General features: G+C 51.5%; 1 protein-coding gene across 1 annotated transcript; it reads left to right on the top strand.

The window, feature by feature from the left end:
* The first annotated feature begins 6,999 nt into the window (after positions 1–6,999).
* LOC134146206 (C-signal-like) lies at positions 7,000–9,830 on the top strand. The gene is made up of 6 exons (XM_062586483.1): positions 7,000–7,146; positions 7,641–7,692; positions 8,112–8,299; positions 8,654–8,812; positions 9,199–9,318; positions 9,621–9,830. Exons 1-6 carry the CDS (start codon positions 7,000–7,002, stop codon positions 9,732–9,734), a joined length of 780 nt encoding a protein of 259 aa, XP_062442467.1. The 3' UTR covers positions 9,735–9,830.
* Positions 9,831–15,492: the final 5,662 nt, after the last annotated feature.

Raw genomic sequence — 15,492 nt, 5'->3', positions numbered from 1 at the left:
ATGTTTATATGGGCAGAAACTTGCACCCCAAACCGTGCTCCAAAAATGTCTGCTCCATTTCACATGCCAGACAATCTACCTGTCGTTCCTTCTCCTTCTCCTCCTACCCCTACTGTACCAACTGCTGGACTCTATCCTATGGTCTCTAACATGCTGACTAATTTGCCTGCTTTACAGTCAGGGGAATGGGAAGGGCCAGTTTCCCTGCTGCTGTGCTGCATGTGGTAACCAACCAGCCCTGGAGCCCTGGCTGGGCTCCCCTAGCTTTCTGGGGAAGGAAAATGCTGAGGTGAAGGAAGGACGCTGAGCGGTGTGCCCAGCTGTTTTCTAACATATGCACAGGATTCAGTCCAAGCTGGGGAGATACCCAGATTCTTTGGGGTAATTATTCTAACTAGATAACCTAGATAAAATAGTTAATAAGGATGCAGAACTAGCTCAGCAGGCCAGAGGGAAAAGAAATTCCTGATTGGCAAATGATCCAAACTGGGATTATAACAATGCAGGAGATGGAGCCATATGCCAAACAGGACTCCAAAATTTAGCAGAGCCAATGAGGGTATATGGCAAGGTAAGAGTAAATTGGACTAAAGTACAGGAATGTAGACAGCAGCTAGACAAACATCCTAGCGACTCCTGGGGAGGCTTTGGCAAGCCCTGCTAAAATATGGGGGAATGACCCCATGAAACTTCAATGATGCGCTTGCAACTAGTGTTTTTGTAGATCAAGCAGCCCCCGACACATGAAAGTATTTTAAAGAACATACGCCAGGCTGGCAAAGGGAAACTTTACAAAAGATTTTAAGTAGTGGCTCTAGTAGGGACTTTGTAAGTGAAAGAAAGGGATTGAGGAGGAGAAAGGCCAAGCCTGGGGTTCTCGTCGAGACCAGGAAGCAAGGGAAGAAGTTGAGAACAGAGCGAAAGAAGAGAGTGTTGCTATCGTGGGAATTTAAAACACTTGCAGTGGGAATGCCCCCTTCAGCCATGAGGCCTGACTAGGGAAGGAAATTACCAGCGCAAAGAGTTAGTGCGTGAAAGAAATCATTCACAATGACTACAGGCGGGAGATTCTGACAGCTCTTGGGGGAGATAAGATCTAGGGATTTTTAGTTTGTGAGGCATCCACTTGGATCAGAAGGGATATATAATAGGAAAAGCGGAGGGACAAGAAGTTGAATTTTTAGTGGATATGGGAGCCGTGTTATCTCCTTTAAATTTTACCCTAAAAGGATTTGAAACCAAAGATAGGGTATTAAGACATGGAATCACTGGAGAAGAAAGCAAAAGAGAGAAAAAGCTTAAGTGAACTCCGATTAGTAACAATAGGAAACAAAAGTGTATGGGGGAGATTTGCATTAGCTGAAGTATCTCCAGCACGTGTCCTGGGAAGAGATCTTCTGCAAACCCTGGATGTCGAATTGTGTTTATCACCCAGTGAAACGGGTTCAATAATTACGGGGATGAGTGTGATTAAACCTAAGGTCCGAACCCCAGGGTGAAAGTACCCAAAGTGTTAAATGGAGTAAAACCAGTACGGATGTTGACTTACCAGCTTCAGCCCAACCTGGGATCTTGAAAACAAAGGGAGGAACCCCACCAGCAGTAAAACAGTATCCAGTTCCCCAAGAAGCCAGGAAAAGCATATAAAAATAAATAGACTGAGATATAGCTGGGGGATTCTGAGAGTATGTGTTTTACCATATGATACTTCCATACGCTCTGTAAAATAATAATAATAATAAAAGAATAAACTAGATAGAGCTGGAGATCCAGCATAGCCTTTGTATAAGATTTGCGGACTATCAGTCAACATATGGTGACTCCTCCTCCAGCGGTACCTGATCCTTCTGCAAACACTGCATTGGGCTGGATATTTTACTGTGATCACTTAACTGCTGCATTTCTTTTTTTTAGCATTCCAATAGATGAAAAGAGCCAGCCCTAATTTGCTTTACTTGGAAATGACAGCCGTTAACACGGACGTGACTTCTGCAAGGGTTACTGGGTCTCTACCATATTCGCCCAAATACTGGAAAAAAAAAAGATTTGAAAGATATTGAGTTTCCTGGTGGATCGATTTTAAGACAATATGCAGATGATTTATTGATAACAAGCAAAATTCTGATGATTGTTTAAAGGATACTGTATATTTATCAACTGCATTAGCAACTAAAGGGCATTGTGCATCTCCATCTAAGCTCCAGCTGTGTTGCACAGAGCTGAAGTATTGGAGATTCATTCTGAAGGAGGGACAGCAAATAATTAATCCAGAAAGGATAAAAGCCATAGCTGAAAATCCTCACAACAAGCCACATACCTGAAACCCTAGAAAGTGACACTGTCTATACCCCTGTGTAAGTCAGAGGTGTTCTCACTGCAGCTACAAGCAGTCCTGCATTCCTGTGCCTCACACTCCAGAAGGGAGGATATCAGGACTTTGAGATAAGGGGCAGTGTTAATTATGGTCCTCTGGGCTTAACTCCTTCTGTCAGGACCTTGAGAGACAACACCTGCTTTCGCTGCTGGGACAGGGTTAATTGTTACGGTCTGAAATTAACTCCTTCTTACACCAGCTATGAGATTTCCCATGTGACAGGACAAGAGGCAATGGGCAAAAACTGAACACAGGAAGTTCCGCCTGAACGTGAGGGGGAATTTCTTCACTGTGAGAGTGACGGAGCAGTGGAAGAGGTTGCCCAGAGAGGTTGTGGAGTCTCCTTCTCTGGAGATATTCAAGGCCCACCTGGATGCAACCCTGTCTAACATGCTCTAGGTGACCCTGCTTGAGCAGGGAGGTTGGACTAGATGGTCTCCAGAGGTCCCTTCCAAGCTTACTGATTCTATGATTCTACAATCTCTCCTTAGGACCACTGTTACAAGAGTAAAGCAGTTATTCACAGTCACTCAAACTCCTTTCTTCAGTGCTGAAGAGCGCTCAAGGCAGTGAACCTGGAACCTGTCGCTGGGGATGTTCAGTCACCTTCCCCATGACTGTGTGCGTGATCGATCGTCGTAACAGTGACGGAGGAGAGTTGTATCCTGCAGAGGGACTGCGACTGCATAAGGAGAACAGCATCAGGCCTAGTGACTCCGCCTCCACCTTCCCCTGAAGGATGTGAACAGGTTGGCCCCAGAGGCTGTGCTGGACTCTTTGCAGGTAGGTGACAGTGGATCTGCCAACTTGTGGAACCCCTCGGGACTGGGATGCCCTTCTGCAGTTACTTCCCTGGGATTGAGTGTACGTGGCTGCTGCGGCAGCGGTGGGTAGGATCAATTAGAACTGGCTGGTCTTAGTTCATTCATTTGGGTAGTTCTGTGGGACACCCAGAATGGCCCGAAACAACCCTTGGAGTTGTCATCAGCAGAAGTTCTCTTTGGAAGACATTTAGCAATACCAGGAACTTACATCCTGGCCCGAGCCAGCCTCTTAGATGGAGGTGAACGGTGAACACGGTGTATCTTTCAATTACAAGAAAGTTTTAAAAAGAAAAGGGAACAGGCTCAATGATTTCAGCCTGTACCTCCAGAAGTACAAGCGCATAATTTACAGTCAGGGTTTTCTCAAAATTCTATATTGATACCTAAGTGGAAAGGACCGTTTCAAGTTCTAACAACTTAAACAGCTGTTAAAGTTTGGGGCAAAGGTCCACGGATCCATTATTCTAGAGTTAAGAAGGCTCCTCTTAAACTTAAGATAAGAAGAAACTATTATGGACCTCTGGGGTTTACTTCCATTACTATTGGTTGCTGCTAGTCAAGCTTGGAAAACCTTACGTTGAGACCAAAATTTATATTTGATCCTAGCTCAAAATACCACTCAAATATTACACAAGAATGATTGCTGCATATGTACACAAATGCCCCAAAGCAGTAATCAACAGTGAGTATCCTTAGCTGGAATAGTTTTAAATGACTCACACACACACACACACACACACACACAAAAAAAAAAAAAAAAAAAAAAAGAAGAAGAAGAAGAAGAAAGGAAAACAGAGTGGAATCATACAAGTAATTGGACTATCATCTCTGGTCCACTCACACATTTAAGTCTTTCTGTGGTCTGGTGGGATGAAAATGATACATCCTGTATAACTGTAAACGAAGGGTTTTATTATGACCCAGATTATGGCAATTGCAATAATGATGTATATATAGTAGAAGAAATCAGTCAGACTGTTACGAGTGAACTTGGTGATGTTGCAGGGGTGTTAACTCCACAGAGTTTAGGAGGTATTAGTTGTGCAGAAATGAGGCTTGTAAAGTCTTACCTCCTTGGTAGATAGGTACTTTTACGTTAGGGGTGATACTCCCCAGAATTAGGATAATATCTGAGCTGCAGGGAGTAGGATGGGTGAGAACACCTATAGGAAGAGAAAGAAGAGCGGTACCTCCCAATCCGCTATCATTTCAATCTACAGCTTTCCATTCATTTGTTAGATGGTTCATCCCCTGGCTGGGAGTTAGTGAATTAGAGAAAGCTATAGTGAATACATCGGCAGTCATGGAAAGGAATGGAAATGCCACCTCAGATGCAATAAATACCTCACAAAAAGAGGTAACGGAGATTTCAAAGGTTGAATTGCAAAACAGAATGGCTTTTGATATGATGTCAGCCTCCCGTGGAGGAGTATGTGCTGTTGTGAACTCTAGCTGTTGAACATACATTGATGAGACAAGGAGAATAAATGTAGACCTTGGAATAATAAAACAACAAGTAGGTATATTACAGCAAGTGCAAAAAGATAGTAGCTCCCTAGGATCTGAAGAAATTTGGCACAAATTAACTTCATGGTTTACCAAATTGGAACTGGTTGAAGAAATTATTTTTGCTAATTCTTTTTATTATAACTATATGTGTAATTGCTTGTATAATGATTCAATGCCGAAATTGTTGTTCTAACCTTTGCCTTAGCTATAGCAAACCGATATAATGAGGGTAATAGCTGGCTAGCTATAAGTCCTCAAAAGAAAAGGAGGGATTGATACTGACCCTCAAGGAGCAGGATGGTTCCTCCTGTGTGGAGGCAATGCTGACAACTATATTGAGTTTGACAAGATGAAGGAACTTCATCGTATCCTGTCCTTGAGTAGAATAGATAGAGGAATTTCTGCTGGCTGTAACATTTTTCAGACAATTAAGTATTGTGCAACTGGGCCAAGAGTGAATAAAGCATGCATGAGAAATAATAAGTTCAACTAAAGGACACAGTGAGGAAGACTATCGACGACCACCAGAGGACCCTAGAAGACCACCTGAGGGGAGGAATGTCCATGCATCAAAGACATCTACATATGATAATGAAGTTCTAGGGTAAGTAATGAATATGTTGATGAATTCCTGGAAAAATGATGAATATGTATGCAGTAGTTGTATTTAATCTCTAAAGCTAGATGCCTTGGCACGCACATGAGGTGGAGAGATCCCCTGCGCGTCTGGCACTGTCATGATAAAGAATGCCTGCTTTCTGACACTTCAAAATTGAGTCTTAGAGAGTTTGATTTGCCGACTTACGGTAACAACTGCAGTTTACTAAACTTACTGGAGCAGCAAGTTTCCTCCATTCCTCATGTCCCAATCAGGACAGCCAAAGGGTCCGCTATTTCCAGATGAAAAGTCACCACCCAGCCCTAAGCTGTAGGGTTCGGGAAAGTGCAGTAGAGTTCGGAAAGCCTATCGGAGATTCCCATAAACATAACAGCAGCAGCAATGGCACCTATAACTAAGCTTCACCGCTGCCTTATTAGAATTGTTAGTGAAAGAAAAATCAATCTTCAGCTGCTTACAAGCAGCTTACAAGAAGCCCTTGGCTGAGGAACTTTGGTGAGATTCAGACCTCAGGAGTCTGGACCAGAGAACCGTCCATGGGCTTGGAAAAAGAGGAACGGCTTTATGCACTGTCCGAGATAGCTAAAAATGGCTTATAGTTCCCCATAGATCCATCAGGAGGTTTAGAGACATGGCATAAATGCCAACACATTTATTACGACACGATAGATTAAAGATACTAAAGGTAATTCAGTCATGCACCCATTCCCCAGGCTAACAAAGAAGAGCATAATTCCATAAGAAACACTAGAACCGCCCTTTGTGCAAACACGAAGCTGGGTGTGAACACAACGGAGCTTTCATTAATCCTTAGCAGAGGTGTGGTTGCATTTGCGTGGAAAGTTGACTCGAGTTGTGCCTAGCTTGGTAACACAGAAAGCCCCTGTAAGTGAAATGTGGCTGTCTGTGCTCATGAGTGAAAGGCATACAGTCCCACACTGCACGTCCTGGCTGTAAAGCCTGGACCAAGCTATTGGGCAGCACACTGGTGGCAGGATCCGGCTCCACTAGTGCCAGTGCAGAGCTGTCTGCACCTAGCTCCTATGGGCGTGGTGGACAGGGGGGCTTTGACGAAGGTGCTTATCCTTGCAGAAAGACAACCGAGGGCCCGTGAGTCCTCCTGCAACCCCAGCAGAAGGGCTGCTCCACTCAGGACTGCTTCCACAGTATGCTTTTGTGGGACAATCTGGGATGGCACATCTACTTGGAAGACAGGGGAGAGCAGAGCAGCCTCCTGCAGTTCCATCTGAGGGGTTCTGAAAACCAGCAGAAGGGGAATGCGTTCAACCTCCGACTGGTGTTGTATGGGAAAGACACAGAAATGCTGTGAAGTTGTCAGGCCCACCTGAGCCATGGGGCACCCTGCATCCCTTCCAATGGCTGCTCCCTCCCTCCTCCCTCAGCACGCCTTCTCCTGGGCAGATTGCCCCATTGCTCCTGCTTCACGGGGTCAAGCTGCAGGCAGCTCAGAAGCCAAGTGACTTTTGCCCTTTGGAGAGATGAGGGCTGGTGCCCAGGCAGGAACTGGGTCCTAGAGAGCTGGAGAGACTGTACCTAGAGCGAAGTCTTTGCGCAAGCCTGAGTGGGTGGGGTGGCAGTCGAAGAGGCTGTAAGAAGCATTAGGGAAGTGAGTGAGCTAGGCAAGCTAGAGCAGAGGCAGGAGGAGCAGCAGCATGGCAGGGCTTTGTGTCCACTCTGCTCTGGTCACTGGGGCCAATCGAGGAATCGGCCTGGGAATTGTCAAGCAGCTCCTGCAGATGTCAAACCCACCCGAGTGGGTCTTTGCAGCCTGCCGGGACCCCAAGGGAGAGCGAGCACAGGTGAGGCTCAGCGGAGCTGACTTTGCTGGGGGGTGGAAGCACAGGCCATCACGTGCTGCCCGGGGGGCATGTTTGGGCCAGGAGAAGATTTGTAAGGGCTCAGATGGGAAGCTGCAACCCTGCACCGCAGTTGCCAGGGCACAGGGCAGCCCAGCTGGCACGGCCGCGCGACGAGCTGCGCATGGGGTGTGCAGAGAGGCTAGGGCTCCTGGAGGACAGGCAGGGAGCTCCTGGCACAGCCTGGCACTCATCTCCTCAAGGGCTAGAGGGAAAGGCTTGAGTCTGCAACAGGAGGGCAGAGGGTGAAGTAGTGGCATGCGACGTGTGCAGGAGGCACGGAGCCCTGTCCGGCTGGAGCAGGGCACCCAGGGTAGGGTGCTGGGCATGGGGCAGTGCAGGGACAGAGCAGGAGTGACAGTGGCTGTGCCTGGGACAGGCTGAGAGCTGACGTCTGCCCAGGTGTCCCTGCCTCTCTGTTGTGCCCTCTCTTGCAGGAGTTACAGCATTTGGCCTCCAAGCACGCCAACCTGGTCATCATCCCGCTTGGTAGGTGCTCCTGGCTGTGCCCCAAGGGTGAGGGGCCCTTCCCAGGCTCCCCTCGTTAACCAGCACTGTCTGCTCCCACAGCCCAGCCACTCACCTGGCATGCTGTGCACACCGCAGCAACCCAGTGAGAGGTGGGAGCCGTGCCAACAGTCCCAGCACGTAGTGGGGGAAGCAGGCCCACTGCTGTCACTCCTGCCCACAGCCTGTCTCCAGCCATGCCGGAGACTCCTGCCTTCCTGCCTGGCAGGGAGTGGCCCTGCGCTCCTCTCTCCTCTGGGCCCCCCTTTCTCCCATGTGCCCTGATTCCTGCCCCAGCACATCCCTGAGGGCACATGGGGCTCCTGTGCCCTCGCATCAGGCCATCATGCGAGGCACAAAGGGGAAGCAGCCACTTACCTCGCTCTGTGTTGGCCCTGTAGAAGTCACTGACCCCACCAGCATCCAGGCAGCTGCAGGCAGAGTCAGGGAGCACCTGAAGGACTCTGGGCTGAACCTCCTCATCAACAACGCTGGCATTATAAAACCAAGCTCTTTGGAAACTGAGACTGTGGAGAACATGTCCCAGGTGTATGCCACCAACACGATTGGGCCCCTGCTGGTGAGCCAGGTGAGAACCCCCACCTGTGGCTTTGCAGCTCTGCTCCAGAGAACATTGCTTCCCCTTGGCTCCAGCTCCTGGAGCTGGGAGATCCCAGGCAGGTGGGAAGGGCTGAAGGGAAAGGCCTGCTCTCTGCTCCAGAGCCCAGTGGGCTCTCGTCCTGACAACAGCCTTGCATTCTCCAGCTCAGATGGGGAGTGCAAGGAGTCATGGGTCAGTGCCAAGGAGCAGGAACCTTGTGGTCTGAGGCTATGAGAGCAGGAATCTGCTCACTGATTTGGTGCTGACGTGATGCAGTGTGGAAGGAGCAGCTAGAAACTCCTGAAGTGCATCCGCACAGGCCCTTCTTTCCTCTCGTTGCAGGCATTCCTGCCCTTGCTGAAGAAGGCTGCCCAGGGAAGCTCGAGCTCTGAGCTGAGCTGCAGCAAGGCAGCCATCATCAACATGTCCAGCTATGGTGGCTCCATAGAGGAAGTCCATGCATGGGAATATGTGCAATGTATCTCATACCGCTGCAGCAAGGTACTGCCATGCTGTGCTGGCACACCGTGAGCCCGGACAATATTTTCTCTCCCAAACACCCTCCAAGTCCTCTTGTGACTCCCCTGCCTCCCTCCCTCCTTCCCTCCTGACATCTCTCTCCACTTGCAACAGTTCTTGGGAGTCCCTTTCTCCCTCTCATGGCACTCGCCTCCTTCCTGTCCATGTCAGGAGATGCTGTATGCCACTTCCCAGCCTCATTCTCTGCTGTGCTGAGTGGCTGTGCCTGGAGACTGTGGCAGCACTGTGTGTCGCAGGGAGCTCTGCTTGCCTGCCCTCCTCTGCCACTGCCTTGGGGTCTGCACATGTTCCCTAGGGGAGGGCACTGTTGTCCTCCCCATGGTGATCCTTGTGGTGCCTCCTTGCAGGCTGCTCTGAACATGCTCACCAAGTGCCAGTCCTTGGGGTACCGGCAACACGGCATCCTCTGCGCTGCTCTCCACCCTGGCTGGGTGCAAACGGACATGGGGAGCTCAGCAGGACACAAGGTAGGATTTTTCTGGGGCAGGCCCAGAAGAACCTCATTGTTCAGGAACCCAGAGCGTCCTGTGTACCAAACATCCTGAGAGCTGCCGGGCTCCAGTGGAGCTGTGTGGACAATGCTCGGAGCTTGTCGTACAGGAGGGAAGGAGATGGCAGGCAGGGAGCCTTCCTGCAAAGTGCTGCTGTCTCCTCACTTCACTCACCCCAGGGAGCCATGGGCTCAGGGAGGCGCTGGCCAAAGCAGGAGCCTGCTCTGACCCTTAGAAGGCCTTGGGCACAAAGTTGTGTTTCTCCTCTGTCCCTGCAGCCCCCACTGACGGTGGACGTGAGCGTACAAGGAATGCTGAATGTGCTCTGCTCCCTCTCCGAGAAGGACACGGGGACTTTCCTGGACTGGGAAGGGAAAGCACTGCCCTGGTGAGACGCCAGCCCAGCGTCATGCCCGGATCCTGGCAGCAGGTCCCTTTGCTGCGCTGCGCTGTGCCGTGCCCATGTCCTCAATAAACCCATGTCCATGAGCAGCAGTGCTGCCGTGTCCATCTGTGACTGCAACCGGATGTGTGTGTGGGGTATGAACTTGCAGAGGGCAGCCTTCTTCCTACACAGGACTCGTTAGCGTTTTGTGTAGCAGTGCCACCAGGCTAGCTCTCCTGACTCATGGCTGTGCATGGGGATCCCCATGAGTGACGGCCTGTGGGTTCCGTGGGAAGGTAACCGTGCTCTGGAAACATGGTCTCCAGGAAGCAAATTATCCCGGGGCAGGTGTCCCAGGCTGGTGCCTGTCTCTGAGGAGCTGGGTCACCCCAGGGGCTGTGGGGCCCACATGGGTGCTGAGGGAAGGCAGCACAGGGCTGGCAAAGACCCTGAGCAGCAGTCGGGCTCCCTATCCCCAGCTGGCTGTGCTCAGGTGCCACGTGGACACCACTCCAGCCTGGGATAGCTCAGTGGGGCTGGGGAGTCACGGGAACTCATGCACCCTCTTTTGCAGCTGGGGCTGCAAAAGAGGGTTGCTCTACAGCAAACTGTGTCCTGCCTCCTGCATCCTCTGCCACGGGTCCGGAGCCCACCGGGAACTCCTGGTCCCAGCGACGCAAGGTGGGACGCAAGGCACTCGCACAGGCAAGGGGCAGTGCAAGGAGAGCTGGTCTTCAGGCTCAGCCAGAAGCTACCAACCCATCAGGGAGCTCAGGGTGGCATGTCCTGTCCCTGTCTGGATGCTCTGCGGATGCAGCTCACCCAGGACGTGGAGGCTGCTAGCTGAGGCGAGGGCTGCGGAATGGTGCCCGGGGCATGCCCAGCTGGACAAGGCTCCTGCAGGGAACAGGGGAGCTCTAGCCTGAGGACAGTGACCCCCAGCCCCTGGGAGGGCAGGAGGCAGGCTCAGTGCGCGTGAGGCCGCCTGCTTCAGAGAGGGACGGAGCACATGCCCCAGGCATTGCTGGCAGCATGCATGTCGAGGGTGGAGAAGGGCTCCCAGCATGTCCCTGGGGGTCGCCAGCGGGTTGGGCTGTGGATGCGTGGGGACATGGCAGGTCAGCTGGGTCCTCGCACTTCCCCTGGGGCCAGCTCCACACTGACAGCCCAGGGCCAGTGAGACTTGGCCCCATGGTGACAGCCTGGGGCCAATGGGGAGTGGTCCCCACTCCTGCCCGCAGGCCCCAAATGCACCCCAGGGGTGCCTGAGCAGAGGAGTGAGATGCTTCCAGGCACTGCTTCTGACTCCAGGCCTCCATCAGCAAGGCTGTGAGACGCACCTGGGCCCCGTCCGGGCCAGAAGGGGCTGAGTGGCCACGTGTCTGTGCCAAATGCATGGCCTGGGGTGCTGCTGCTCCCTTTTCCCCTACCTGTAGCAGGGAAGGGTGGTCATGGGAGCCCTTTTCCCACCCCTTACTGCTCTGATGGGTGGGTTGGGGCCTGGATATCCGTGCAGCCGGCACACCACAGCTTGTGGCCTGCTTGCTGCTGGCTCTGGTCCAGGATATTGTCCTGGCAGCCGGTGTCATCACACAACATCCTCTCTTGTGATACTCTTTCCCCATGGTACCACACCTGCTGCCATGGCACAGCTACTGCCCTGTAATCACACCTGCAGCTCTTCTGCCAAGGGCAGCACATCTCTCATGGTATCTTGTCTGTCATGAAACACTTCAGTCAAGGTAGCATGTGCACTGCAACAGCAGATACAGCATGGCACCTATTTGTCATGCGGGGTTTTACAGTGGTGACGTATCCATTACAACGGCACATCTGCCACAATACGCCATGTCTCACAGCAGGGCTCTGCTGGGGGCTGCACACCTCTTGCAATAGCACATCTATCCTAGTGTTTCATCATCATGAATCTTGTCCCTCAGGCCAGCACACCAATCCTCTTGGTACTCCCCCAGGCTTTTGAGACGCTCTTCTCCTGAGATGTATCACAAATGGCATGTGTTCTGCATCTACCCGTCTGTCACAGTGTGCGGCAGCAGCCGGAAGCCCTTGTGCTCGATGCCCTCAGATGATCCAACTGATCTTGGCTCTCTGGGTGCCCTTTGTCATTTCCCCCACTCCCCTCCCTGCTATTCTTTCCTGGACCCAGCGTTGGCAGGACTGCCATGGCCTATGGCCCCTGCTCCTTGCCCCACCGGAGCAGCTCCAGACCTTCCACCTCTGCGTGTGTAGAGAGACAGACTTCAGAGGCTGGCTCTAGGGCTTCAGGACTGAAGTGCTGCTGTCCTCCCCAAGAGGTGGGGTTATGGCGGCATACGGAGGAATGGGCGGACCCAGCCCCTTCCCTGCACACCACAGTATCTTCCAGGTCCCCATGTCAGTCTCCACCGAGCCGGGATGGATCACTGTGCACAAGATCCCCTTGTCCTTGAACTCTGCAGCCATGCCCCTTCTCACTACATCCTGTGCAGCCTGGAAGAGGCGTCATCTTGCCAGCATGACTCAGAGGAGTGGACGGATGTTGGGGTGCCTGTAGGCAGGAGTGGTGGTATTCGCTAGCCAGAAACTGTGTGTGGCCGGGAAATGGGACTTTACCCTGCAGTAAAGCATTGGCACAACCACCCCAAAAAGCTCTGTTCCGGATGCTGCTGATCCCAGGGCTGGTAGTCTCTGTGCTTGCGCTGGGAGAACCAGGCAGAGGCTGGATGTCCTGGGGCAGGTGTGTGTATGTGGGGGGGGTCCCATGGGCTCCCCTTCGTGGGCACTGTACACGGGGCCATCAGAGCAGCCCCTGCACATCCTCTGGCACCCCATCTTGTTGCTGGCATGGGACGGTACATGGGGGCCTCTAGCATCCCAAGGTGCAGGCCCAGCACATCCCCTCACATGTCACCTTGCTGGAATGGTACAGGTACATGGGGGCCTCCAGCATCCTGAGCCACAGCCTGATGGAGCCCACTTTGGTGGACATGCTGATGATCACAGCCCAGCTGCAGCTCAGCCCATCCTTTCCTGGGCCCTCTGCTGCCTTCGCCAAGAAGGGCAGAAATTCCTGACACAAAGACTCTGTTAAGACACTCTGTTAAGTGCTCTGTTAAGACACGACAAACCCCGAGTTTGAGAACTGTCCTGAAGGTCCCTGACCCAGACTACCCGCGGGAAGATGGACGGACACCCTAGGCAGAAGGGCAGTGGATGGCTAAGATGCCCCATGGATGGGCCAGCTCCCCTCAGCTCCAGTGTTTCCCAGGGCCAGACAGTACCAGTACAGCCAGCACGGGGCAGGCAGGAGCTCCAGCTGCGGAGCAGTGAAGCATGGCTGGGGCTGGCCTGAGCTGCTTCTCGGCCTCCCTGTCCCTTAGGGTGGGCAGGGGAGCCCTGAAGCCCATGCTCTTGCTCCCCATCAGTCTGGCTCAGTCCAGAGCGTGAGGATCCGTTCTGTGGAGGGGACCATCCAGGTACCTAATTCACCGGCAGCAGTGTGCCATGTGAACAGCTACGTGGCTGTTGACCAGGTTCAGGCCTTGGCCCTGCAAAGGAGACTCAAGAGCCTCCAGAGCCAGTCAGGTCGGGGCAAGGTAACTCTGTCGGGCACAAGGTCCAGTTTTATCCTGTTCCCAACAAGCAGGACAGCAGTCTCAAAATGAAGTGTAAAGAGTCACAATAAAATTATGTGATAGGCAAAGGGAAAAGGCAGGAGCTGACGCATGACCTCAGGGATGGACCCAGCAAGATACCTGCAGGCAGAAGTGCTTGGAGTAGTTGCTTAGCTCAGTCCTCAGTGAGGCAGCATGCAAGGGGATGGAGTGCATGAACAGCAGAGAGGTGATGCGCAGACTGTGCAGGGTCCACTTCCTTCTGCAAGAAGGCAATGCTGGTGGTTTGCTCTGCAGGTCTTTTGTGGGACGCCCTGGGATGGGACATCTCCTTGGAAGACAGGGGAGAGCAGAGCAACCTCCTGCAGTTCCATCTGAAGGACTCTGGAAACCAGCAGAAGGGGAATGCGTTCAACCTCTGACTGGTGTTGTATGGGAAAGACACAGAAATGCTGTGAAACTGTCAGGCCCACCTGAGCCATAGGGCACCCTACATCCCTTCCAATGGCTGCTCCCTCCTCCCTCTTCCCTCAGCACACCTTCTCCTGGACACAGTGATTTTAAAATTTTAATGGTATTTTAGACTATAACACCTCATTACAATTAATGCTGTTTCTGAGAAGGGAACAAAATGGGATGAAGTAAGGTGTAAAGGTATGTTCTTTACGTGAAGACAACATCGTGAGTGGCAGAAACAGTGGGGGATTAATTTAGCCCCGACTGAACCCCTGATTTTGGCCCTAGAAAAAGATAAACATGAAAAGGAAAAGGGAAAAAGACTGATGGAACGGCCGGCTTGTCAAAAGAGCGCACAGTTACGTTACGTTATACCAGCAAGATTGGCTGCTTGCAACAAAAGATGGTAATCCAGTGCAACGGTGGCCACTGCAAGGGATTTTTGATCAGGAGAATTAACTTCTCTGCTGTATCGTCTAGAAGACAGGTTTCCAACTCAAATGAATTACTGCTATGTTTGGGATAACTGGGTTTGGGTGTGGGAGCAATTGAGCCAAGAGGGAGGGAGGAAAGGGACCCCACCAAAGGTGATGTTTATATGGGCAGAAACTTGCACCCCAAACCGTGCTCCAAAAATGTCTGCTCCATTTCACATGCCAGACAATCTACCTGTCGTTCCTTCTCCTTCTCCTCCTACCCCTACTGTACCAACTGCTGGACTCTATCCTATGGTCTCTAACATGCTGACTAATTCTCCTGCTTTACAGTCAGGGGAATGGGAAGGGCCAGCTTCCCTGCTGCTGTGCTGCATGTGGTAACCAACCAGCCCTGGAGCCCTGGCTAGGCTCCCCTAGCTTTCTGGGGAAGGAAAATGCTGAGGTGAAGGAAGGACGCTGAGCGGTGTGCCCAGCTGTTTTCTAACATATGCACAGGATTCAGTCCAAGCTGGGGAGATACCCAGATTCTTTGGGGTAATTATTCTAACTAGATAACCTAGATAAAATAGTTAATAAGGATGCAGAACTAGCTCAGCAGGCCAGAGGGAAAAGAAATTCCTGATTGGCAAATGATCCAAACTGGGATTATAACAATGCAGGAGATGGAGCCATATGCCAAACAGGACTCCAAAATTTAGCAGAGCCAATGAGGATATATGGCAAGGTAAGAGTAAATTGGACTAAAGTACAGGAATGTAGACAGCAGCTAGACAAACATCCTAGCGACTCCTGGGGAGGCTTTGGCAAGCCCTGCTAAAATATGGGGGAATGACCCCATGAAACTTCAATGATGCGCTTGCAACTAGTGTTTTTGTAGATCAAGCAGCCCCCGACACATGAAAGTATTTTAAAGAACATACGCCAGGCTGGCAAAGGGAAACTTTACAAAAGATTTTAAGTAGTGGCTCTAGTAGGGACTTTGTAAGTGAAAGAAAGGGATTGAGGAGGAGAAAGGCCAAGCCTGGGGTTCTCGTCGAGACCAGGAAGCAAGGGAAGAAGTTGAGAACAGAGCGAAAGAAGAGAGTGTTGCTATCGTGGGAATTTAAAACACTTGCAGTGGGAATGCCCCCTTCAGCCATGAGGCCTGACTAGGGAAGGAAATTACCAGCGCAAAGAGTTAGTGCGTGAAAGAAATCATTCACAATGACTACAGGCGGGAGATTCTGACAGCTCTTGGGGGAGATAAGATCTAGGGATT

This window comes from Rhea pennata, chromosome 13 (assembly GCF_028389875.1).
Source record: "Rhea pennata isolate bPtePen1 chromosome 13, bPtePen1.pri, whole genome shotgun sequence".
Taxonomy (NCBI): Eukaryota; Metazoa; Chordata; class Aves; order Rheiformes; family Rheidae; genus Rhea; species Rhea pennata.
Note: the sequence above shows the minus strand (reverse complement) of the source record. Positions and strands in the feature narration are given on the sequence as shown.